At 48.3% G+C, this 26,542-nt stretch overlaps 1 protein-coding gene across 1 annotated transcript in view; it reads left to right on the forward strand.

The window, feature by feature from the left end:
* The first annotated feature begins 3,909 nt into the window (after positions 1 to 3,909).
* Positions 3,910 to 26,542, forward strand: part of LOC138293823 (retinol dehydrogenase 7-like) — a 114,615-nt gene continuing 91,982 nt past the window's right edge. Inside the window, exons 1-2 of the mRNA XM_069233145.1 lie at positions 3,910 to 4,222; positions 23,019 to 23,277. Of these exons, the coding sequence (XP_069089246.1) occupies positions 3,910 to 4,222; positions 23,019 to 23,277 (572 nt within the window). The remainder of the gene's footprint in view (positions 4,223 to 23,018; positions 23,278 to 26,542) is intronic.

Raw genomic sequence — 26,542 nt, forward strand, 5'->3', positions numbered from 1 at the left:
AAGAAGGGTGGATGGCCCTTAAAGTGAGGCATTTGTGTTGGGCTCAGCTAAAGGTGAAAATGACACAACCCCCAACCCTAGGTTGCTGCTCCAAATGGAAAGACAATTGCTGAATCCATCTCAGTTTTGCCAAATTACACCAGGGCAAATTTAGTGTATATCACTGGGGCAGGGGCTGACCAAGATTCAGCACAATTAACTGGTGTCCACCTGGATACCTCTTATTTTCAGCACTGCTGGGAACATTTGATAAATGAAAACCTGAGCGAGGGGTGGAAGTGGTAGGAAGCTGTGTGTGGCAGCCAGTGGTACAGACCGTGCTCAGTAGCTGCAAACTGAAGACAGTGATAAGGGCACATAGTGCCAGGGGATGTCAGATGGCAACAGACATGGTCAATTCCAGTTGCATGTTACCTGCAAATCCTGTTCAGGAGCAGACCCTCTACCGTTTCATGTAATGAGGCGCTTAATATATCAGATTCAGTTGCAGAATTAATTGATGGCTGGTGAATATTCTTTAACATAGATCTATTGTGGTTATATTTCCTTGAACTCACCGCAGTCCGGTAAATGCAAGAAGGTTGCATCCTGAGCCATTGTTCTACATCACCCAGCAATCTGTGTTGTGTAAGAACCTTCAAGGTGTACTTGATATGTATGTTTCTGTTCAGTCAGTGCCAACTATCAACTGGTTTTATAGTGTACTTGTTCTGTTCCATTTGCATACTCTTAGGACCTTATTGTAATCTGGTTAGAAAATGGTAACTCCTATGCAAATCCATGTTTGTGAGGGAGCTTGAAATCACCGGTGGTGCGTTAAGGTTTGCACCCTAGCAGTTTTCAACAGGTACCTTTCAGCATTTCAAGCTTTTCGATATGTGCCCAGGGAAAATGTCTGGTAAATATTGGGACATGCAGATTTTAGAGCAGAAAGCGTCATAATGCATATGTTATGTCTAGGGACACTGGAATTATGCAGCCACTGTGTTTTTCGCATAATTATGAATCTGGCACATTTGCCACATAATCGATTATCTGCAGCTTAATCTGCAATTTTTATGAAAAAAATATGTTTATAGCTCAAACAGATCAAAAGTTAAATACGCAGTGACACGTACTTAAGCGCAGTGGAAGGCCCTTCGAAAAGGGTAAGCAGAGACCTTTTAGTTGCCTTTTACTGTATTTGGATGTTATTCTGCTACTAATGAGGTGAAACCTGTGCCTGACAATGTCAACATGTGTAAAAGTGTCAAAATAATGATGTAATACTATCACAAAATGTGCTGCAATATGCCACATAATTTGACTTTTCTCCACACAATTTAGTCAGCCTTGCCCATAATTTGGTCCTCCTGTCACATAATTCCAGAGGCTCTAGTTATATCCCATTTTGAAAGGCAGAATTTGTAATAGTTGTGGCATATACCCGTTATATTCAGAACCCCATGTATCATGTTTTTTCAGATGAAATAAATACCTCACCACCTACTGGGGGCCCTCATTCTGACTGGCCCCATCAGAATTAAGAGATCACTGAACACTGCAAATTTGTTTAGTTTCACCTGGAGAGTCTGGTTGCTGAAAGCAGCTAAAGTCCCTGGGTGAAACTCTCGGCAGAAGTGAGGAATTGCCTGCTTAATTGGAACCTGGTTACTGATGCTCCAGTAATAGTTAATTTCTAAGGGGACCCTCACGATCATACTACACGAGCGGACAATTTAAGGCAAAAAAACAGACACAGGACCAGATTTACTAATGGCTTGTGCTGCCCTTGAGTCACGCTAGTCATCGGCAGGCACCGCAAGTCGTTTAGTGGGATTTACTAAGCCACGCAAAGTCACCATGCTTGGCTCTGCCTGGTTTAGTAAATCCAAAGTAACACAAAGCAGTTTTGTGTACTTTGAGGCAGGGAGGCACTCCATTGGTGGAGTATGACCGTTCCCACAGAGCCACCCATAGTTTCTGACACAATTCCAGTTTTACGAAGGTCTATAAACCTGGGATTGCACCAAAATGTTGCACCTCCCTGGCTTAGGCGTAATGAGGAGAAATATCTTTATTTCTCCTTGTTACTTCTTCGTTGTATGCGTGCTCGATTCTGCAGTACATATACAAAGAGTAAAATGCCTTTAAGGATTGTTTTGACATGAACATGTCACTGCACAAGAACAATCCTGTTCATAACACAGGCAACCTTGCATTATGGTGCCAGGGTGCCTGTGTTGGCACTAGGCAGCCACAAGTTTGCCAGTGCTAGAAGACTGCAGATATCTTTGTATATATGGCACATTTCTGCTCTTTCCTTTTCACACAACTCAGCGCAGCAAGCTATCTTCCTGCACTGCATGAAAGAATGGTAAATCTGCACCAAAGTGACTTAGACAGGCAGCACTTCTCAAAGGGTAACCAGTGAGGCACCTTTAGATGAAAAGTGGCATGAGAGTGTTTTTTAAGACCCAAAATAGGTCGGGCTGCCGAATTTTGAAAAATCTGAACCAGCTGGACAAAGGGGGTGGACAAGAAAAAAGTTACAGTTGCCAAACCAAGATTAAATGTTGCCTGGACAATCATTTGTGCAAATCCAACTAAAAAGAGAGTTGAGTTATTTTTTATAAAAGAAAGAAGCAAGTGGAAGATATTTTTGAAATATGATCCTGGAGTATAAAAGGTGCGTCAAAAATGAACCCCCAGATTATGTACTTAAAGTAGCTGGTTGTTGTGCTGATCATAAATCAGAAAGCGACCAGTTAGCGTCCAAGGCAGAATATTTGCAGACAACCAGAATCTCATTTTTGTAAGAGCTGAGGCCCAGGGAACTGTGGCTCATCCAATGCAAAAGACAGCCCTTAAATTGAAATTTGAGACGAACTGCGTATCTCCTGAAAAGGAAGAAAACCTAATTTCAGAAGAACGAATCCGAGGTGCAAGAGGGATGACATAAAAATGAAAAAATGTAAGACTGAGAATGAGTTTAAAGTTGAGTGAAACGGGGGAAGTACTACAGCCTAGGCATGACTGGAGAGAAAAGAAGAGATCCAGTTAAGGCCATGGCTACCACTCCCATCTCCAGGATGCGCTTCAATATGATGGGGTAGGAGTCCATGTTAAAGGCTGAGGAAAGATTTCATTCAACACCGAATCAGAACCGTCTTAGTCCAGCATGAAGGTCTGTCAGACCTGTGATAGTCAAGTAGAACATGGTTACATCTCCAGATGGATGACGAGCTGAGAATTGACAAAGGATTCAGGAATTTTGGAAGTGGCTGGAGAAGGGAAATAAGTCTGTAGTTAGCCCAGATATCTGAATTGGACGATGGCTTCTTGAGTAAAGGGACCACCTTGGCTTGTCATCTTTTTTGTGGAGCACCAGCTTTCGGTTTTCTTCACTGAAAATCTGCAGAAATAATAAAACAAATATTAGGTAGTCTTGTCAAGATCCACCATACGTATTGTAATCCATGAGATTGATGTGTGCTGTGTCTCTGTGTGAAGGTTAAACCCCTCGCTGGCAAATGTCCAAGACATGATTTTCATATGCATCTGTTTTGTCCTCATGTGTTCATGAAATGGAATTGGGATGTAAATTTGAGAAAATCTCCTGTTCTCAACAAGTTGAAGCATATTAAAACGAAGTGCTCTAGATTATTGAAAAATTACTTCTGACATACAATACTATTTATTTTAATATGGACACGGGCACCATACATTTTCATAAAACTGAGCTCTGTGAGGAACATATCTGGTACACATGCAAATTTAAGCAAATAATTATTTACCCCTGCTATTTTGCCTTATATTTGATCTGCATAAAGTCATGTATTGTAGTGAAGATGCATTGCCCTGATCTGGTTATATCATTCAGTTAACGGAATGTTCTCTTCTCCATCCTTCACAGCCTAAGACTCAATGATGTGGCTGTACCTGGCAGCCCTGCTGGGCCTGTACTTCGTCTTCCACTGGTACCGGGAGAGGCAGACTATACCAAATCTCCCAGATAAGTATGTGTTGATCACCGGCTGCGACTCTGGCTTTGGGAACCAACTGGCTCGGCAACTCGACCGGCGCGGGATGTGGGTGCTTGCGACTTGTCTGACACAGAAAGGGGCGGAGCAGCTGAAGGAAGCCACCTCCCAGAGGTTGCAGACGGTCATCCTGGACGTCACCAACAAGAAGAGTGTGGCAGCTATGGCACAGTGGGTGAAGGAGCAAGTGGGAGACAGAGGTGATAACAGGACCTGTTTCCTGTTTATTACTAGATTAACCACTTTTTTTAAATATCAAAGTCAGATATGTTGTTTTTTTCTGCAGTTCTTATAAGAATACAAGTATTTTCAGCAATTATTAATACAATTGTTATTCTCAGATACAATTATTAACAATGACATCAATTTATCAAGTCACTGTGACATCACATTCCCTTTTACTCCCTTCCCAATTACATAATTGTAAAAGGAATGTCAGACAATAGTCCACAAACTTTTAGGGGCTTATTCACAAGCCCCTTGCGCTGCGTCACTTTTTGCGACGCATCAGTGGTTCAAAGTGCAGGCCCATATCTTCAAGTCCAAGCAAAGCCACTTTGCATGATTTTTCATGGCCCTGTAGATATGGTTTAAGGGAACGCAGAGCACATTGCTGCATTGACTAACATTGCTTCAGGGAGGCGTTCCATGGGTGTTGCAATGGATTTTTAAAATTCAACATCAATGGATTTTGGCGCATTCCCAGATTTACAAGGCATTGTAAACCTGGGAATGCATCAAAATGTAACACCTTCCCAGGGAAGGCGCAAAGATGAGAAATATCATTATTTCTCCTTGTTTTTACCTCTTTCTATGTGTCCTGCATTGTGCAGCACACATAGAAAGGGGACAAAGCCTTTATGGATTTTTTTTGTGCAGGAAGGTGTCCCTTCCTGCACAGAAACAATCCTGTCTGCGACGCACGCATCCTTGCACAATAGTGCAAGGGTGCCTGTGTTAGCACTAGGCAGCCCGTTGTAGCGGAAATGCGCTGTAGATATGGTGCTTTTCTGCCCTTTTTCCGTGGAGTAGAGCAACTCAGCCAGGTCACTGGCTACGCTGCGCTGCGCCTTGGGGCTTTTAAATATGCACCTTAGCCTGCATGTCTTTACTCCGTTCAGTTAACTTCTCGTTCAGGCCTTTATTCCCCAGTTTCATTTAAAATAATGATAACTGTATTTACAGCACAAGTCTTTACTATTCTTATAGAGTGTTTTGCTCCATATTTTACAATTGTGTGTGTATATATATATATATATATATATATATATATATATATATATATGGAAAATGTCACTTACCCAGTGTACATCTGTTCGTGGCATGAGACGCTGCAGATTCACATGCTGTGCATATCCCGCCATCTAGTGTTGGGCTCGGAGTGTTACAAGTTGTTTTTCTTCGAAGAAGTCTTTTCGAGTCACGAGATCGAGGGACTCCTCCCCTTTCGGCTCCATTGCGCATGGGCGTCGACTCCATCTTAGATTGTTTTCCCCGCAGAGGGTGAGGTAGGAATTGTGTATATAGTAATAGTGCCTATGCAATGGAGTAAGTATGTACGTACATAATGTGACTAAAAGTGATATATTTACAAATTTACAAATGTACAAGTTTTATTTTTATCAACTTATAACGGCTACAGGCTCCCGGGGAGGTGGGAGGGCACATGTGCATCTGCAGCGTCTCATGCCACGAACAGATGTACACTGGGTAAGTGACATTTTCCGTTTGATGGCATGTATAGCTGCAGATACACATGCTGTGCATAGACTAGTAAGCAGTTATCTCCCCAAAAGCGGTGGTTTAGCCTGTAGGAGTTGAAGTTGTTTGAAATAATGTTCTTAATACTGCTTGTCCTACTGTGGCTTGTTGTGTTGTTAACACATCCACGCAGTAATGTTTAGTGAATGTATGAGGCGTAGACCATGTGGCTGCCTTACAGATTTCTGTCATTGGTATATTTCCTAGAAAGGCCATGGTGGCGCCTTTCTTTCTAGTGGAGTGTGCCCTTGGTGTAATAGGCAGTTCTCTCTTTGCTTTTATATAACAGGTTTGAATACACTTAACTATCCATCTGGCAATGCCTTGTTTGGATATTGGATTCCGTGCATGAGGTTTTTGGAAAGCTACAAACAATTGTTTTGTTTTGCAAATTTGTTTGGTTCTATCAATGTAATACATTAGTGCTCGTTTTATGTCTAATGTATGTAATGCTCTTTCAGCTACAGAGTCTGGTTCTGGAAAGAACACTGGGAGTTCCACTGTTTGATTTAAGTGGAACGGTGATATGACTTTTGGCAATAATTTGGGATTTGTGCGTAGAACCACTTTATGTTTGTGTATTTGTATAAAGGGTTCTTGTATGGTAAAGGCTTGTATTTCACTTTTCTTCTGAGAGATATGATAGCTATTAGGAAGGCTACTTTCCAGGTTAAGTATTGTATTTCACAAGAGTGCATGGGTTCAAATGGTGGGCCCATGAGTCGTGTTAATACAATATTGAGGTTCCACGAAGGAACTGGTGGTGTTCTTGGTGGAATGATCCTTTTTATGACTGGGATTCTGAATAGTGAAGTTGAATGTGTAATTTGCAGATAGGCCGAAATTGCTGTGAGATGTATTTTAATGGATGAAAAAGCTAACTTAGACTTTCGTAAGTGTAGTAAGTAGCTTACAATGTTTTTTGAGGATGCGTGTAATGGTTGAATTTGATTATTATGACAGTAATAAACAAATCTTTTCCATTTATTTGCATAGCAATGTCTTGTAGTAGGTTTTCTAGCCTGTTTGATGACCTCCATACATTCTTGTGTAAGGTCTAGATGTCCGAATTCTAAGACTTCAGGAGCCAGATTGCTAGATTGAGCGATGCTGGATTCGGGTGTCTGATCTGTTGTTTGTTTTGAGTTAACAGATCTGGTCTGTTTGGTAGTTTGATATGAGGCACTACTGACAGGTCTAGTAGTGTTGTGTACCAAGGTTGTCGTGCCCAGGTTGGTGCTATTAGTATTAGTTTGAGTTTGTTTTGACTCAATTTGTTTATGACATACGGAAGGAATGGTAGAGGGGGAAAAGCGTAAGCAAATATCCCTGACCAACTCATCCATAACGCATTGCCCTTGGAGTGAGGCTGTGGGTACCTGGATGCAAATTTTTGGCATTTTGCGTTTTCTTTTGTTGCAAATAGGTCTATTTGCGGTGTTCCCCAGGTTTGGAAGTAGGTTTGTAGTATCTGGGGATGTATTTCCCATTCGTGGATCTGTTGGTGATCCCGACTGAGATTGTCGGCTAATTGGTTTTGAATTCCTGGTATCTATTGCGCTATCAGGCAAATGCGATTGTGAATCGCCCAATGCCAAATCTTTTGTGCTAAGAGACACAACTGTGTTGAGTGTGTCCCTCCCTGTTTGTTTAGGTAATACATTGTTGTCATGCTTTCAACGCTAGAAACACTGCTAGTAGTTCTAACTGATATATATGAAGTTGTTTCTGCTGAGTGTCCCATTGTCCCTGGATGCTGTGTTGGTTGAGGTGTGCTCCCCACCCTACCATGGAAGCATCTGTTGTGATCACGTATTGAGGCACTGGGTCTTGGAAAGGCCGCCCTTGGTTTACATTTATAGGATTCCACCATTGAAGCGAGGTGTATGTTTGGCGGTCTATCAACACTAGGGCCCTCATTCTGACCTTGGCGGTCTTTTCGCGAGACCGCCGAGTTACCGCCGCGGTGAAGACCGCCGACCGCGGCGGTATGCCGCTGTGCGCATTCTGACCGCTGGGAGCGTTCCGCCGGGAAACCGCCAGCAGCCACACTGGCGGTCGGCGGAAAAGTGGAGACTGGTCAACCTCCACCGCCACGCCAGCAGAACACCGCCCACAGAATTACGACCCACATATCTGTGTGGCGGTCTTCTGTTGGCGGTGTTCTGTTGGCGGTCACCTCCCCATGGCTCCCGTCGCCTCCCGGAGGACCAACGCTCAAGGTAAGTTGACCGTCCGTGAGGGGAGGGGGAGGGGGGGTGTTGTGTGATGTGGGCGTGCATGGGGGTGTGCATGTGAGTGTGTAGAGGGGGTGTGTGAGTGCGTGTATGCGGGCGGGGGGTGCTGCTGGGTCTATGGGTAATGTGTGCTGTTCGGCAGGTGCGCATGTCTGCATGTATGTGTGCGGGTATGTGTCCCCGTTGTGTATGTGTGTGTAGGGGGTGTGTATATGTGCATGTTGGGGGTGTGTGCATGTCGGAGTGCATGTATGTGCATGTCGGGGTGGGGGTGTGGAGGTGGTTCGTACCACCTCTGGGGGGTGGCAGGGGGGTGGAGGGTGTGGGGGGAGGACTCGGGTGGGTAGTGGGGGGTGGGGGAGACCCCTATCAGTGCCAGGGAAGGAATTCCCTGGCCCCGATAGTGCTTACCGCCATGGTTCGCATGGCGGTTCCCGACCGCCAGAAACCGCGGCGGTAGGCAGGGTCATGATACCGTTGGCGGTCTTGGGACGACCGCCGGGCCGGAGTGCGCAAACTCCAGCCCGGCGGTCATGACCGCCGTGGCGGTCGGAGTGGGGAAGTGGCGGTCGATCGCGGCGGTGACCGCCGCGGTCAGAATGCCATTTTTCTGACCGCCGGTCTGTTCGCGGTCCGACCGCCGTCTCTCCGCCGACCGCCAAGGTCAGAATGAGGGCCTAGATCTTGAAGTTGACCCTGTGCTTGAAATCTTTGGTTTGGGTGCATGCTTTTTATTACGTTTTGGAATGCTTGTACCCTTTGTGGACTTGAAGTGGCAATCCCTTTTTTTGTGTTGATTGTTGCTCCTAAGCATTGTTGTATTTGACACGGCTATAAGTGTGATTTTTGGTAGTTTAGTGAGAACCCTAGTTTGTGAAGGGTTTCAATAACGTATTTTGTGTGTTGAAGACACTGTTCCTGCGTGTTGGTCTTGATTAACCAATCGTCTAGATACGGGAATATGTGTATGTGCTGTCTTCTGATATGGGCTGCTACTACTGCAAGGCATTTTGTAAAATACCCTGGGTGCTGTTGTTATCCCGAATGGTAACACTTTGAATTGGTAATGTACTCCTTGTATTACAAACCTTAAGTATTTTCTGTGTGAAGGATGTATGGGTATATGGAAGTACGCATCCTTGAGATCTAATGTTGACATGTAGTCTTGTTGTTTGAGCAAGGGGATTACGTCTTGAAGTGTCGCCATGTGAAAGTGATCTGATTTGATGTAAAGATTTAGGGGGTCATTACAACATTGGCGGTAAAAGCCGATTACCGCCGTGCAGAAGACCGCCAATACACCGCGGCGGCGGCGGGAGATTGCCACAGCTATTATGACACACATCACGGATTCCGCCAAAATTCAGACACCCACACAAGTACGCCACACCAAAGGTCAGCGATAAATATGCGGAAACAAATCCTCCACCTCCACACCAACAGAAACACGCCCATGCTATTACGACCCACGAATCCACGCGGCGGTCTTTCAACCGCGGTATTCCATTGGTGGTACACACCACCGCGCTCAAAATACACACACACCTCCAAAACAACGCCACATTGGACAGTTACAAATACACACACCTGATACACATACACACACCACTCCCACACACCCAACACAATATAAAACACACACCCACATCACCCACAAACCCCTACGACCACAAATTAGAGACGAAGGCCAGAGAGAGACAGCACAGAATAGATAACACCATCACACAGAGGCACACTACACCATCACCCACACAACATCCACGCACAAAACACCACATACCACTACACTCACCACACTCATCAACACATACACCACCGCACACATCACACACACCACCCCATGTCACGCCAAAGACACCACCGCTTCTCCGAGGAGGAGCTCAGGGTCATGGTTGAGGAAATCATCAGGGTAGAGCCACAGCTATTTGGCTCACAGGTACAGTACACATCCATAGCCAGGAAGATGGAGCTATGGCAAAGAATAGTGGACAGGGTCAATGCTGTGGGACAGCACCCAAGAAATAGGGAGGACATCAGGAAGAGGTGGAACGACCTACGGGGGAAGGTGCGTTCCACGGTATCCAGGCACCACATCGCGGTACAGCGGACTGGCAGCAGACCCCCACCTCCTCCCCCACAACTAACAACATGGGAGGAGCAAGTCTTGTCCATCCTGCATCCTGAGGGCCTCGCAGGAGTCGTTGGAGGAACGGACACTGGTAAGTCAAATCTTCACTATCATATCCCCCACCCTACCTGCATGCTATCACACACCCCCACCCTCACACCCTCCCCTATCACCCTAACTCCTCACTAATCTACCCATAACACCAACCACCCATCCCAACCCCAAGACCTGCATGACACAACTAATCATGGACACCCATCACTAAAGCATGCCCACTGCACATACCCACAACACCCCCAAACATCACCACACAAGCCCCCACACAGGGATGCCTGCACTGGGGTTCACGCACACCCAACCATTGCACACCATGAAACACACACATGCAATAATCATGTACTTATACCCCCGCAGGAACCCGAAGGAACGTCACCACACCAGAGGGTCCAGACAACACCACACCACCCCCAGAAGAGGCTCACAGTGACGACAGCAGCTCTGCCCTACTGGCTCTTGATGACCAGCCCGGACCATCGTGGGCCTCAGGACAGTCGGTTCCCCTTGCCCAGCCACAGCCCAACACCGAACTTACACCCTCTGGTAACCCCAGCACAGCACCCACCCAGCGGGCCCATACCTCCCTACCCAGGACAGGTCAATCAGCGGTGTGTCCACCACTACAGGGCACCCAGGGTAACCCACCACCCCAACAACAAGAGGGACCTGGGGGCAGTGGTAGTGGGCACACGGTCCAGGGGACGGAGGCACAGGAACACCGGGGAACTGGGAGGGCTGCTGTGCGACAGAGGGAGGACAGGCCAAGGGAACCTACTCTCAACAAGGCCCTATCCTCCATCATGGGAGCATACCACCACTCCCAGGGGACGATGGCAACGGTCCTGGACAAGTTGCAGGAGACCCTGCATCTGCAGGAGGAGAAGTATTTGGGGTTCAGGGAGGAGCTCAGGACCATCGGCTCCGCCCTGGGCACCATCGTAGGGGTGCTGACGGACATTCAAAAGACCTTGAGGGACACCGTGGCACTCCAAGGGGCCCCTGACACTAGCCAGGATGATGAAATGCCCACCACCTCCGCCGGCGCTAGTGGACAGGACGCCCCGCCACAGGACCAATACACCAGCACCCCACTGCAGAAGGACAACCACCACGAAAGCGGGCCCTGAGATCCAGGAACAGGACAGAGCAAGATGGCAAGACCCCCGCCAGGAAATAAGACCACCCTGATTGTCCCCCCACTGTCCCACTTTGTTACCCTGTCCAGCTTGGAACTGCCCCAGCTCCACTTCCAATGGCCAGATGTGCAATGTACCTGTGAGACTAATAGACTGGACTCTGCCATGGACATTCTTCCACCATGACCTCTCCCCATTTCACAACCCCCCTACATTTTTATGCACTTCAATAAACACCCTTGAAACCTCAATAATATTGGAGTCAGTCAAGGATTGTGAACTTTGTATTGTCAATTACAGTGTTAAAAAAGGTTACCCATTGGAAGGTCAACATACCAATGTCACACATCACAAGCCTTTCAAGGGTGCAAGCTGTTGACACGTAGGTTACCACACTACTGAAACTGAAATGGAAGGGGACAACTCAGTTACCAAATAGGGAGTGAAATGTAGGTACAGGATAGAGGTAGACGTGTGAACTGTAATATAATGTGAAACATGAAATTGTACTCACCTGCGTCTCATTGAAAATATTGCTGTATGACTGACTCCCTGTTATCGTTTTCATCTTCATCAGCTTCATCCTCATCACTGTCCACAGGCTCCACAGGCTCAACCGCTGCAACAACACCATCATCTGGATCATCCTCCTGCAGAAAAGGCACCTGGCGTCGCAATGCCAAGTTATGGAGCATGGAGCAGGCGATGATGATGTCGCACCCTTCTTCGGTGAGTAGAATAGTGACCCACCTGTCATATGGAGGCACCTGAACCTGGCCTTCAGGAGGCCGAAGGTCCGCTTGATCACCCTCCTAGTCCGCCCATGGGCCTCATTGTACCGTTCCTCTGCCCTGGTCCTGGGATTCCTCACTGGGGTCAGTAGCCAGGACAGGTTGGGGTAACCAGAGTCCCCCAATAGCCATACACGGTGCCTCTGGAGTTCACCCATCATATCAGGGATGCTGCTATTCCGCAGGATGTAGGCGTCATGCACTGAGCCAGGGAACATTGCATTTACCTGCGAGATGTACTGGTCTGCCAAACAGACCATCTGGACATTCATGGAATGATAACTCTTCTTGTTCCTGTACACCTGTTCATTCCTGCGGGGGGGGGACCAGAGCTACATGGGTTCCATCAATGGCACCTATGACGTTGGGGATATGTCCAAGGGCATAGAAGTCACCTTTCACTGTAGGCAAATCCGCCACCTCAGGGAAAATGATGTATCTCCTTACGTGTTTCAGCAGAGTAGACAGCACTCTGGACAACACGTTGGAAAACATAGGCTGGGACATCCCTGATGCCATGGCCACTGTTGTCTGAAAAGACCCACTTGCAAGGAAATGGAGCACTGACAGCACCTGCACGTCAGGGGGGATTCCAGTCGGATGGCGGATTGGTGACATCAGGTCTGGCTCCAACTGGGTACATAGTTCCTGGATTGTGGCACGGTCAAACCGGTAGGTCACGATGACATGTCGCTCTTCCATTGTCAACAGGTCCACCAGCGGTCGGTACACCGGCGGATTCCGCCATCTTCCAATATGTCCCAACTGACGGTGCCTAAGAAGGACAACAGCGAAGAAACTGTCAGCATTCCTCCAGGTATGTATCCACAGTCACACACAAGACTACACCAGACAATTAACCCATCCGGGAAAGGTTTTGAGTGTAGGCCTCGGTATGTGTGACGCAGTAGTAATTGAAGCCATGTGGGCCCCTGAAATGGCGGCAGCCTGACCTCTAAACGGGGACATTGGAATTGTGGGGTAACTGCGCTGGCGTTGGACACCGTCGTGGTAGGCGGTCGTAGAGCGCGGCGCAATGCTGCATTGGTTAACATTGGACCCTATGGGTCCCAGGAGCCAATGAACAGGTGCGCTGGCGGTGATGATGCGCACCGCCGCGGACGTCACTGCCGCGGACGTCACCACCATTTTCTATCTCTTCAATCACTAGATACCTGACCTTCGACAGGAGAGGACCTACACTGCTAGTGCTGCTGTGACCTCGGTCTGTAAGCGACGATGGGTGCTGCGTCTGGGGAAAGGGCCCCTGCTTTCACTGCACAGGAGTTGGAGAAACTTGTGGATGGGGTCCTCCCCCAATATACGCTACTCTATGGTCCTCCAGACCAACAGGTTAGTACACAGGGAGCACGTTGTATGGGCTAGGCCTGGGTGGAGAGGGCTGGGTGGATGAGGGAAGGGGGCAGAGTACATAGAACAGTCATGCATGGGGTTGAATGGGCCACAGGGATAGAGTTGGGAGGGGGCCAATTACAACGACGGTGCTGTAGGTAATGACTGTTCCTCTTTCCTTGTGCATGTCATGTAGGTCAGCGCCCACCAGAAGAGGGACATTTGGCGTGCCATCGCCAAGGAAGTCCGGACCCTGGGGGCCCACCAGAGACGGGGCAACCACTGCCGGAAGAGATGGGAGGACCTTCGCCGCTGCAGCAAGAAGACGGCGGAGGCTCAGCTGGGGATGGGCTCCCAACGTGGGAGGGGTGCCCGTCGCACCATGACCCTCCTGATGTTCCGGATCCTGGCAGTGGCCTACCCGGAGTTGGATGGGCGCTTAAGGACATCACAGCAGACACAAGGGGGTGAGTACAACCTCATCCTATGGACTTTGCGTGCAGTGGAGCTGTCTGGGTGGGGGTGGTGGGCTGTGGGTGTCCCTAGGCCAGGGCGAGTTAGGTAGGCAAGGCCCCTCCGTTATGTAGGCCATGTGGCACTCTACCCCAGCTCAAAAAAGAGGCAAATTGATGTATAGTTGCCCCATTGCCATCCATGTGGGCAGATTTCTACCATTGCCATGTAGGCGATAGCCCAGAAATGGCATGTGCAGAGGGCAGGAGCACGGCGTAATGCAGGGGGCTGCTGCGTTTGTCTTGTCTGCCAACGGTAGCGGTATGCCATGCACTAAAACTCTCTTTCTTCTGTCTCCACACTTTTTCTGCTCTCCCTGTCCTTCTGTACATCAGCATCAACAGGCGGAGGTACAGTGGCACCGGAGCACGAGGGAGCTGCATCCCACATGGCCATGGAGGGCCACACCACAGACTCTGAATTCACCAGTGGGACGGAGGGCGAGGGGAGCTTCACGTCGGCCACAGGATCACCAAACAGCGACATGGACTCGTCTGCCGATGGGAGCTCCCCTATGGTGGCGGCACTATCTGTGCGCCCCACTTCTACAGGTACAGCCGCCACCTCCCCTACCAGCACCGCCCTCCCTGCAGCCCCTCAGCGTTCGCCCCGTGCCCGCTCACCCAGGAGGGTGGGCATCACCTTCACCCCAGGAACCTCAGGCCCTGCCCCAGTCACCCCAGCTGCCCTCAGTGAGGAGGCCATTGACCTCCTCAGGTCACTCACTGTTGGGCCGTCTACCATTGTGAATGCCATCCAGGGTGTAGAACGAGAGTTGAAACACGGTAATGCATTCCTGGAAGGCATTCATTCTGGTCAGGCTGTCCTTCAGCGAACCCTGCAATGTCTGGCCTCAGCACTAATGGCAGCCATTGTCCCTGTGTCCAGCCTCCCCCCTCCAACTTCCTCCACCCAGACCCAATCCCCTGTACCCCAGCCCATCCCAAGCACACCTACAGACCAGCATGCACACAAGTCAACACACACAAGTAGCTCAAGCAAACATAGGCACCACACACACCACAGGCACTCACACAAGCATCAGACCCATACAGACACAGCAACATCCACTGTCTCCACTGTGTCCCCCTCCTCCACTTCTCCCTCCTCCCTCCCAGTCTCGTCTACACACACACCTGCATGCACCACATCTACAGGCACTAGGACTCGCACCAGGACACCCAGCACCACAAGCCGCTCACCTGCACTCACCACCTCCACTGCCATTTACACGTCCCCTGTGTCCTCTCCCAGTGTGTCTGTGACGCCCCCTCCCAAAGTACACAAACGCCGGTAATCACTCACCCAACATCCATCCACCTCACGACAGCCTCCAGTACCTGCACCTGCACCCAAAACAGCTAAAGTGACACCTCCTACAACCACCTCCTCTTCCTCCACTCCCAGAGCCCCTCCAGCTACCCATCCCAGTGTACGTCAGAAACTGTCCCCATGTCAAATTGAACTTTTTGCCCCCCCCTCCAATTCATCAGTCCCGTCGTAGCGCCTCAGCCAAAAAGCCTCCAGTACCAGTGGTGCGTGTACCAGGTTTTTGGAGTGCCCCGTCCACCAGGGCAGGCAGTAGGACCCGGAACCAAGGCACTGTCAGCCCACCCCCTGTAAAGGCTCCGAAATTGGAGAGTGGACGACGGGACCGTGTCAAGACTCCTGGTGGGACAAACAGTGAAATGGGATCCAAGGCGATTGGTGAGTCATCTGTAACTCAAAAGAAGGTGGGGAAGGTCCCGAGGAAGTCTCCCCAACCTGTTGTGAGTGTCACGGCGGAGAAGTGCGACATCATTTCCGGTGGTCCAGACACAGCCACCAGCACCGTCGTTACTGGTCAGGAGACCACCGCCAGAGTCACAGCCCAGGAGGGCTCAAGTATCGTTACTGGTCAGAAGACCACCGCCACCGCCGGAGTCACAGCCCAGGAGGGCTCAAGTATCGTTACTGGTCAGGAGACCACCGCCGGAGTCACAGCCCAGGAGGGCTCAAGTATCGTAACTGGTCAGGAGACCAACGCCAGAGTCATAGCCCAGGAGGGCTCAAGTATCGTCACTGGTCAGGAGACCACCGCCAGAGTCATAGCCCAGGAGGGCTCAAGTATCGTCACTGGTCAGGAGACCACCGCCAGAGTCATAACCCAGGAGGGCTCAAGTATCGTAACTGGTCAGTAGTCCACCGCCAGAGTCATAGCCCAGGAGGGCTCAAGTATCGTAACTGGTCCAGAGACCACCGCCAGAGTCATAGCCCAGGAGGGCTCAAGTATCGTCACTGGTCAGGAGACCACCGCCAGAGTTTTAGCCCAGGAGGTCTCAAGTATCGTAACTGGTCCAGAGACCAGCGCCAGAGTCATAGCCCAGGAGGGCCCAAGTATTGTTACTGGTCAGGAGACCACCGCCAGAGTCATAGCCCAGGAGGGCTCAAGTATCGTAACTGGTCCAGAGACCACCGCCAGAGTCATAGCCCAGGAGGGCTCAAGTATCGTCACTGGTCAGGAGACCACCGCCAGAGTTATAGCCCAGGAGGGCTCAAGTATCGTAACTGGTCCAGAGACCACCGCCAGAGTCATAGCCCAGGAGGGCCCAAGTATCGTTACTGGTCAGGAGACCACCGCCGGAGTCACAGCCCAGAAGGGCTCAAGTATCGTTACTGGTCAGGAGACCACCGCCGGAGTCACAGCCCAGGAGGGCTCAAGTATCGTAACTGGTCAGGAGACCACCACCAGAGTCATAGCCCAGGAGGGCTCAAGTATCGTAACTGGTCAGGAGACCACCGCCGGAATCACAGCCCAGGAGGGCTCAAGTATCGTAACTGGTCAGGAGACCACCACCGGGGTCACAGCCCAGGAGGGCTCAAGTATTGTTACTGGTCAGGAGACCACCGCTGAACAAGGCCAAGACTGCCATGGTGAAGACCGCTGAACAAGGCAAAGACCACCATGGTGAAGACCGCTGAACAGGGCAAAGACCGCCATGGCAAAGCACCGCTGAACAAGGCCAAGACTGCCATGGTGAAGACCGCTGAACAGGGCAAAGACCGCCATGGTGAAGACCGCTGAACAGGGCAAAGACCGCCATGGCTAAGCACCGCTAAACAAGGCCAAGACTGCCATGGTGAAGACCGTTGAACAGGGCAAAGACCGTGTGGGTATGAATAGTCCGGCACATCAGGCATCGTTCTCCCATGTGCAGCTGGGACTGTGACAGGACATGTACTTTCACGGGGAGACTCATCCAGTCTGGGCACCAGTCCCACCCAGTACCAGTAGAGAACTGCATCTACTTGCGAAGATGTGTCTTTGCACTCCCCAGGATGTAACAGTGGGCAAGCCACCCACTGTAGAGACTTGAGAGACTGTGGCTTTGCACTCCCCAAGATGGCACAGTGGGCAACCCACCCACTGAAGTGACTTGAGAGACTGTGGCTTTGCACTCCCCAGGATGGCACAGTGGGCAACCCACCCACTGAAGTGACTTGAGAGACTGTGGCTTGGCACTCCCCAGGATAAAGCAGTGGGCAAACAACCCACTGGAGAGACTTGAGAGACTGTGGCTTTGCACTCCCCAGGATAAGGCAGTGGGCAAGCCACCCACTGTACAGACTTGAGAGACTGTGGCTTTGCACTCCCCAGGATTGAACAGTTGGCAAACCACCCACTGTAGAGACTTGAGAGACTGTGGCTTTGCACTCCCCAGGATAAAGCAGTGGGCAAACAACCCACTGGAGAGACTTGAGAGACTGTGGCTTTGCACTCCCCAGGATACATCAATGGGCATGGAGCCCCGTCGTGGATCTGGCTTTGCATTCATCTGGCTAAGGTGCCCCCCATTCCCTTCCGCCTGAGGTGCCTGTATTGTTTCTATCTGATGCCCCGGCAGTGTTCTCTCGGATTTTGGTCAGGTATCTATTGTGGGCGTCACCCATGCATTTTTGGACTGTTGGTGCACGGACATTGTTGTGTACATCTCTGCACTACTTCTTGTATTGTACATTTATTTTTGACAGATTTCGTGATATATATATCCGTATATTTTTTAATGAGTAGTATATTGGCACAATACAAAGTTTGACCGCTATTCGCTTTGTCTTTGCATTCTTCCGGGGGAATTGTGGGTTGTTAATGTGATTTTTGTGAATGCATTGGTGTGTTTGTCGTAATATGCGAGGGTGGGGGTGTTTGGTGGGTGTCCCCTTAACTTTTGCCTCCCCGTGTTTTAGGTGCTGTACTCACCGGTATGTTCTGCGCCTATGTCGCTGTTGGTCATAGATGAGCAGGAATGCAAGGGCAGGTAGGATTTGTAGTTCTGGCTCCATGGTGTCCTCGTTCCTCGTGGTATGTGTTGAGGTGAGCGTTTTCCCATAGCACAAGCTGTTTCCGCCGTGTTTTTATCCACGGTGAATCCGCCCCGGAAAAGGTGGCGGATTGGTGTGTTGTGATAGTGTGGGCGGTACATTGTCTTCCGCCTGTCTGTTGGCGGTGACCGCCGCGCTGTTTGTCTGTACCGCCGTGGCGGGCGATGTGTTAAAGTGGCTGTCTTAGTTGGCGGTTTCCGCCAGGGTCGTAATTCCCTTTTTTTGTCAGCCGGCCTGTTTGTGGTATTACCGCAGCTTTAACACCGTCCACCAGGGTTGTAATGACCACCTTAGTGTTCTGAGATCTAAGATGGGTCTCAGAGTTTTGTCCCTTTTGGGTATTAGAAAATACAGGGAATAAACACCTGTTCCTTTCTGATGATTGGGTACCAGTTCTATTGCGTCTTTTTACAACAACGCTTGGACTTCTAGTTATAACAGATCCAAGTGCTGTTTGGACATGTTGTGTGTTCTTGGAGGCACATTTGGTGGTAATTGTAGGAATTCTATGCAATAACCATGTTGGATAATGGCTAGGACCCATGAGTCTGTTGTTATTTCTTCCCAGTTTTGGTAAAAATTTGTGAGTCTCCCCCCCACTGGTGTTATGTGTTGGGGATTTGTGACACTGAAGTCACTGTTTATTTTGAGGTGTCTTTGGGCTTTGGAACTTTCCTCTAGTTTTAGGGAACTGTCCACCTCTGTATTGTCCCCGAAAGCCTCCTCTCTGATACTGGCCCTGGTATGTGGGTCTGGTTTGTGAGGTTGAGGGTCCTGTGCTTTGGGCCGGAAACCCCCCTCTAAATTGTGTCTTCCTAAATGTGCCTCTGCTCTGTGGGGAGTAGAGCGCGCCCATGGCCTTGGCCGTATCCGTGTCTTTTTTCAGCTTCTCTATAGCTGTGTCCACCTCCGGCCCAAACAACTGCTGTCCATTAAAAGGCATATTAAGCACAGCCTGTTTGATTTCTGGCTTAAATCCGGAGGTGCGTAGCAATGCGTGTCTCCGAATGGTGACAGCTGTATTCACAGTTCTTGCGGCTGTGTCCGCTGCATCCATTACTGATCGTATCTGGTTGTTCGAGATACTTTGGCCCTCTTCCACCACTTGTTGTGCACGCTTTTGGAACTCTTTGGGCAGATGTTCTATAAAGTGCTGCATTTCATCCCAATGAGCCCTGTCATATCTTGACAATAAAGCCTGGGAATTGGCAATGCACCATTGATTGGCCGCTTGTGCTGCAACTCTTTTCCCCGCTGTATCAAACTTTCTACTTTCTTTGTCGGGTGGTGGTGCATCTCCTGAGGTGTGTGAATTAGCCCTTTTACGTGCTGCGCCTACTACTACTGAGTCAGGTGTCAGTTGTTGTGTGATGTATACAGGGTCTGTAGGGAGAGGCTTGTACTTTTTTTCCACCCTAGGTGTGATGGCTCTGCCTTTGACAGGTTCTTGAAATACTTGTTTTGTGTGTTTCAACATCCCTGGTAGCATCGGGAGACTTTGGTGCTGACTGTGTGTCGACGACAAAGTATTAAATAAAAAGTCATCCTCAATGGGTTCTGCGTGCAGTGCCACATTGTGAAAAGCCGCTGCTCTGGACACAACTTGCATGTAGGCAGTACTGTCTTCAGGTGGTGATGGTCTCGCTGGGTAGCAGTCTGGACTATTATCTGATACTGGCGCATCATATAGATCCCATGCATCTGGGTCATCCTGGCAGATCCCTGTGTGCGTTGGTGATTGCATCATGGGGGGGGTTTGCAATTGGTGACAGTTGCGGTGAGTGGTGTGGTGATGGTTGTGGCGAAGAGTGAGGTGGAGTTACTGCTTTTGCCACTTTTGCTTGTGGTTGTTTTTCTTTGTCTTGGAAAGCAAGTTTCCTTTTCATCCTTATAGGAGGGAGAGTTCTTATTTTCCCTGTTTCCTTTTGAATATGGAGCCTTCTTTGTGTATAATCTGGCTCCCCTGCTTCTAGCTCTTGTCCAAATTTGTGGCCTTGTAGTTGTTCTGAAAGGCCTTGTTCTTCGGAGTAGGAGCTTGTTTTCGGCTCCGAAGCTGGGTGTTTCGGTACCAAAACTTTTTCTACAGTCTTTTTTCGGCTCCGAAGCCACTTTTTTAGGTTTCGGTGTGCCGATCTCTCGGTGCGGACTTATCTCGGAGCCGGTCTCTCGGTGTCGAGTCTGGTCTGAGCCATGTTCTCGGTGTCGAGTATGCTCTGTGCTGGGATCTCGACCGGAGTCGGATGACTTCGACACGTGTGTGCCCTTTTTCGGTGCCGATGGATGGTCACCGATTTTACGGGTTAAGCCATGGCCTGCCGGCGGTGGCGTCCTCTGGGCCTTCATGATTTTGGGGTGAGTTTTGGCCAGGGCTGGTGTACTCACGGTTTTCGGCGCCTGCTCTGTTTCGGGCTCGTCCGAGTCAGCGACGGAGAAAGTCTCCTCTTCCACGACGTCGTGGTGTCCTAACGGCGCCGACGCCATTTGAAGCCTTCGTGCTCTCTGGTCCCGTAGCGTTTTCTTTGTCCGAAACACCAGACAGGCCTCGCAGGTATCCTCTTTGTGTTCGGGGGACAAACACAAATTACAGACCAGATGTTGATCTGTGTAAGGATACTTGTTGTGGCATTCGGGGCAGAAGCGGAATGGGATCCGTTCCATTAGCCTTGAAGACGCATGCGGTCGGGCCGACCAGGCCCCGCCGGGGAATAGAAGCCCCGAAGGGCTACCGGAGCTCTTCTTGATTCGGTGTCGATCTGCGTTAACTAACCCGATACCGAACGCCAACAATACCGTCGAATTTTCTGAGATTTAACTAACTTTCCGAACCGAAACACGGAGCGAAGAGGAACACGTCCGAAACCGATGGCGGAAAGAAAACAATCTAAGATGCAGTCGACGCCCATGCGCAATGGAGCCGAAAGGGGAGGAGTCCCTCAATCTCGTGACTTGAAAAGACTTCTTTGAAGAAAAACAACTTGTAACACTCCGAGCCCAACACTAGATGGCAGGATATGCACAGCATGTGTATCTGCAGCTACACATGCCATTGAACATATATATATACACACATACGCACACCGCACACACATACATAAGAATGTATATATTTATATATATATATATGTATATATATATATAGTTTCTGGGGGTAACCTCCAAACCCCCCCTTTTTCCTTTTTTATAGAAGAGGTTGCCCCAAAACCCCCTTTTTATAATTTTTTTAAAATGTTTGTCGGGGTAACCTCCCAAAGCCCTCTTTTTGCACACTTTCCTTACCTCCCTTTACCTCTACCATTCCCTGAACCCTAACAACCCATTGCCCCATTATTCCTACCCAAACCTTAACCTAAGAATCAACCTTTGACCCTTCTATCTGTATCCACCCCTTAGCTCTAAAATCACCCTTACCCCCTTTACCCACAACTTAACCATAAAATCAGCCTTACCCCTTTACCTCTATCCACCTTTAACCCTAAAATTACCTTTTCCCTTTTTACCTCAATCCAATTCTCAACCCCAAGAAATCACTTTTACCCTTCTTTACCTTTATACGCCCTTTACCTCTATCCACCCCTAACCCTACAAAAACTTAATTGCAGAGTAAAGGCATGCGGAGCAAAGGCACATGGGGAGTAGAGGCTTAGAAGTAAAGGCTTTGCGGACTGCGGACTACTAACTGTGGAATACAGGTTTCACACCTAATAAGAGACTTCACATGAAAGTTTACTTTGAGAACAGCGCATAGAAAATGAAAAATAAATCTCCTTAGCAGCAGTTTCCAAAGTGCTGGCAAGTAACAAGTACTTTTACTCATGCCTTTTTGGGAGTACGATTATTCAACCCCTCGAGGGTCTAAAACGTAGATTGCGGTTTGGACAAGTTGCCAAAGGACACCGCAATATCAAATCTGAGTAGTTTGCACAGAGCAGGTGAGTATCGCGGAATGGCTGCTGTATGTCTGTCATGGAAGGTGTAAGAATGCGATGGAAGCAGGAATCACCTGTAGCTTGAATGATAAAAGTCGTACATTTGCGGGACTCGTGTTTGCCCCCTACACCCTCAGTAGATGATAATTTAGTAAGCACCAAAGTAATTGATGTGTGATTACCGAGGTATATCACTGTGTGATTGGTCAGAAAGTCTGCCAATCTAGGGCCTACGCATTGTGTATGTTGCTGGGGATAATGTCTGCATTTTACTTGGAATCTAATCTGCTATACTAGGAATCCGCTCTGCATTTTACTAAGAATTTGGTCTTCTCTGTACTTGGAATCTGGTCTGCTTTGGACTCAAAATGTAGTCCAAATGCGATCTGTGTTTCACTTACTCCAGATGTGGTGTGTGTCTTCTTTGGAATCCAGACCCAAGTGTAGAAATTGAGTTCACAATTAAGTCGGAATCTGTCTCACGTTTTCCATATCATGTAGTGGCAGCCATTCCATGCTAATATCAAAGAATTCACAAAGAAGAATGAAATGGGCCAAGGCAAGGCTCATTGAAAGATATGTGGGTCTAAGGGATGTGGAGGTGACAAGGAGGGGAGTTTTCATTGGAGGTGCCCTCTAATATAGTTACATGTGCCATATAATCTGGGTGAACTCAGGGTTTGATCTGAAACTCAACATGCTACTCTCAATTATTCTTTATTAATCTCTTTCTAGGTCTGTGGGGCCTGGTGAACAACGCTGGGGTGGGATTACCAGTGGCTCCCAACGAGTGGCTAACCCTGGATGACTTCATGCGCGTACTTATGGTGAACCTGATCGGGCTGATCGATGTGACTCTGGTTTTACTCCCTCTTTTGAGGAAGGCTCGCGGAAGGATCATCAACATGGCCAGTGCATTAGGCAGGCTATCCATAGTGGGAGGCGGATATTGCATTTCCAAATTCGGAGTGGAAGCTTTCTCTGATAGCCTGAGGTGAGAGTTTCTTGAGCGCTCAAATGTACCCCATGCTCATTAGTACCACAGACCAGCGTTTGCTGACATCCCTATTAAAAAAATAGGATCTTCTGATATTTTGGCATTGAGAGATGACCCTACTCCCAATACGCATGCCTGTTCAGAGGAGTCCAGAACACTTTCCTGTGTTTGTGCCCAACATGCAACTGGTATAAAAGTTTTATTAGGTACAGGGTAATTGTATTTTTACTCCTGATTGTCATAATTGCACAAAGAAACCTGCAATGTCAAAGGTAAAAGTAGATGTGATCCGTATTGTCCCACAGTCCTAGACAACACACCTCCTGAATACAGACAAGAGATTATTGTTTCGCTAATTCTTCAGTAGTAACTTTAGGGCAGCCATAAAGTCATTCCTCATGTTCGGCTGTCTGGTGCCTTGTGGTCACCTTTAGGGCCACACACGAAGCTTTATTGCACCATACTGTAGAATTCACTGATCATTGGTGCCATGGCACTTCGTAATCGTGATTATGGACACCAGTGAAAAGTTAATGTCCCATAACCCAGAAATTGCGAGTTGTGGTAGATTATTTAATAATGAATTTAGTGGTGCTCTGGGAGATGAGAACCAAGGCTTTCAGGAGGACTTAGTCAGGGTATCACTAACTGGGTCAATAGGTGTGGTACAAGTTGCCAGAACACACAACAATGTCAAGAGAGGACTTAACATGTTTTTAGGCCCTCTAGTACCATAACGTGATGGGGGGCCGTTGGTCACAGAAATTAGCACCATACGTGACATAAGTGTGTATTGTGTGGGTTGGTTGGGGAGTAAGCCACAGGGATGTAGGTTCAGCCTTGTATGTTTTGCACTCCTACCATGTATGGCCCCTGTCTATGCTGCTTCTATGCAGCAGTAGTCTCCATTATGGTCAGAAAGCTCTGCCCCTCCTACCCTGGAATGCCAATCTATTCACTGGAAAGCATTTTGACTCAAAGTGCTATTAGGCTGGTCCTGGGTTGATTTTGAGTACCTCCAATCTAAGCAGTGGGAAATATTTCCTTTCTGTAGAGAAATATATGAGACAGGCGAGCTCTTCAGGCCAGGTACTATGGATACAACTTTGTTGGAGTTTGGTGCAGAGAGGTGGGATATATGCATCACGCAGCACCACATTTCAAAAAAGCACTATTCATATTCATGCATCACTTCTTGCTGTCCACACTTTCTGCTACAGCAATCCATTTGAAGTACCTTTCTTGCTCTCTACGGCTGTTCTGGGATCTATGCATGACTAAGGGAAAACAAGTGAGGACTTTTCATTTTAAGACACATCCAGGCTGTTGATGGTAATCACATTAGTCCACTGGTCCCCTGACCACTGGAAAAGGTTGAGCTTGTATGTAGTTGAAAGCTCTCCCTGGTATCTCCCTAAAATAAACACTGACTTGTATGTACATATAATCTGACACTTCTGGTACCTACAGCAAACAAGGTCGTACATAAATCAATAGAGTTGTGTACTGTGTCTCTCCGGTTATCACGTCATCTTGGAGATTACACTGTGGGAGACTGCACGTAAAATGATTCACACCATGCACCGGAATAACTGCGCATGATTACAAATTCAGTGCTCACCCACTTGCATAAACACACATAATAAGAATACATGCACATGCATATTTAAGCATCAAAAACGAACACGGGTTAAATGAAATGAACTCTTTAATTTTTAAATCCCGTACATCTATTAATAAAATACTGTAAATATATACACATATATTTTTAACAGCTGGCTGTAATCAATAAATAACAGTTGCCAACAGCATAAGTAAAACTATCCGAACATGTATCCATACTTATGATTTTTTTTTTTTTAAACAAATGTTATTAGTTTTTATTTTTAGTAAGGTTCGACAAGCTTTGTATACATCACGTATGTCGACATGCTTAACTGTAGTGGAGTCGAATCATCGGACCGTTAGCTATGTCAAACCAACCTTGTGTTATGTAACATTGCTACAAACAACAAAACAATCCCGCACCCTCCCACCCTGCCCCTGTCATTAGTTACTTAACTAAAGCCATGTGGGTTGCAAGTGCCATTTGATCTCTTAAAAAAATCACATATAAAGTGGGGGCCTGCGTGTGTGGTCTACGTGGTGACAATGGTGTTAACTGCTTGTTAGTGTGGAAAGGGAGGTGGGAGAAAGGTGAGTATGGAAGCTTCCCGGGGCTGGAAGTGTCTAAAACCAAAGATTCAAACTTCTTCCTAGCCCAAAACTTCTTTTTAGGGACATTGCTAGTTTCAGTGTGTTAACCCCTATGTCTCATTCTGCGTCTTAAATGTTTCCCCCAGTGCATCCCACTCTAGTGATAACGGTTGTCGTCTCTAACCCTCTGTTTTCTTCATGCCGGAGAGCCAAACTTTCAGGTTGGCTCCAGCACAGTACTGCCTCATTCCATGAGAGAAGGGATGGAGCATGGGGTGACTTCCAGCACTGCATCAACTGACGCTTTGTCAAGTGCACAGCAAGGTCCATGAAGCGTGAAGTCACTGTAGAGCCTCGTGTTCTAGGGTATGGCCCCAGTAGAAAATAAGCGGGTGTCAGTTCCAGTCACCCCTGTGGTCTCTGTTAATAAAGCTCCTTTTGCAGACCAGTACTGTGAAAGGGACGGACATGTCCAGATCATATGGAGAAGGTCAGCATCAAGAGTATGACACAGAGGACACTGAGCCATTGTTGTGGGGTATACCATATTAAGTCTTTGCGGAGTGAGGTACGCACGATGAAAGAGGAAAAATTGTATCAGTTTGAATCTAGAGTTAAGGGACACTTTGTTTGCAAATTGGAGTAGGAATGTCCATTCCTTAGGTGTAATGTTTCTTCCTATATCAGCTGCCCATTTAGTTTTGAGCAGATCCAGAGATGTATTGAGATGTGCATGGAGCACTCCGTAAAGCCATCTGATAACATGCCTGCTGTGTCCTATTGTATGAAGAGCCTGAAGGGCTTTGTGTGTTACCGGTTCGGTACCTTCCAGTGCCCAACTGTTGCAGACATAGGTCAGTATTTTAGCATGTGTCAGAAAGAGAGTTTCAGGCAGGCCATACACCTGAATAAAGTCTGAGTGCTGCATTAGCATGCCATCTTCAATCAGGGGTCTCTGATATTCCCAAACGTGGAGGACAGCTGTCAAAGCCCAGCTCACCTGAGTTCTTGTTCAGTTCTGATGGAGGTTGAAGACAATCCGACCCCACCCTGAAACTGCTTGTTC

The sequence above is a fragment of the Pleurodeles waltl genome, chromosome 4_2 (genome assembly GCF_031143425.1).
Source record: "Pleurodeles waltl isolate 20211129_DDA chromosome 4_2, aPleWal1.hap1.20221129, whole genome shotgun sequence".
NCBI classification, from domain to species: Eukaryota; Metazoa; Chordata; class Amphibia; order Caudata; family Salamandridae; genus Pleurodeles; species Pleurodeles waltl.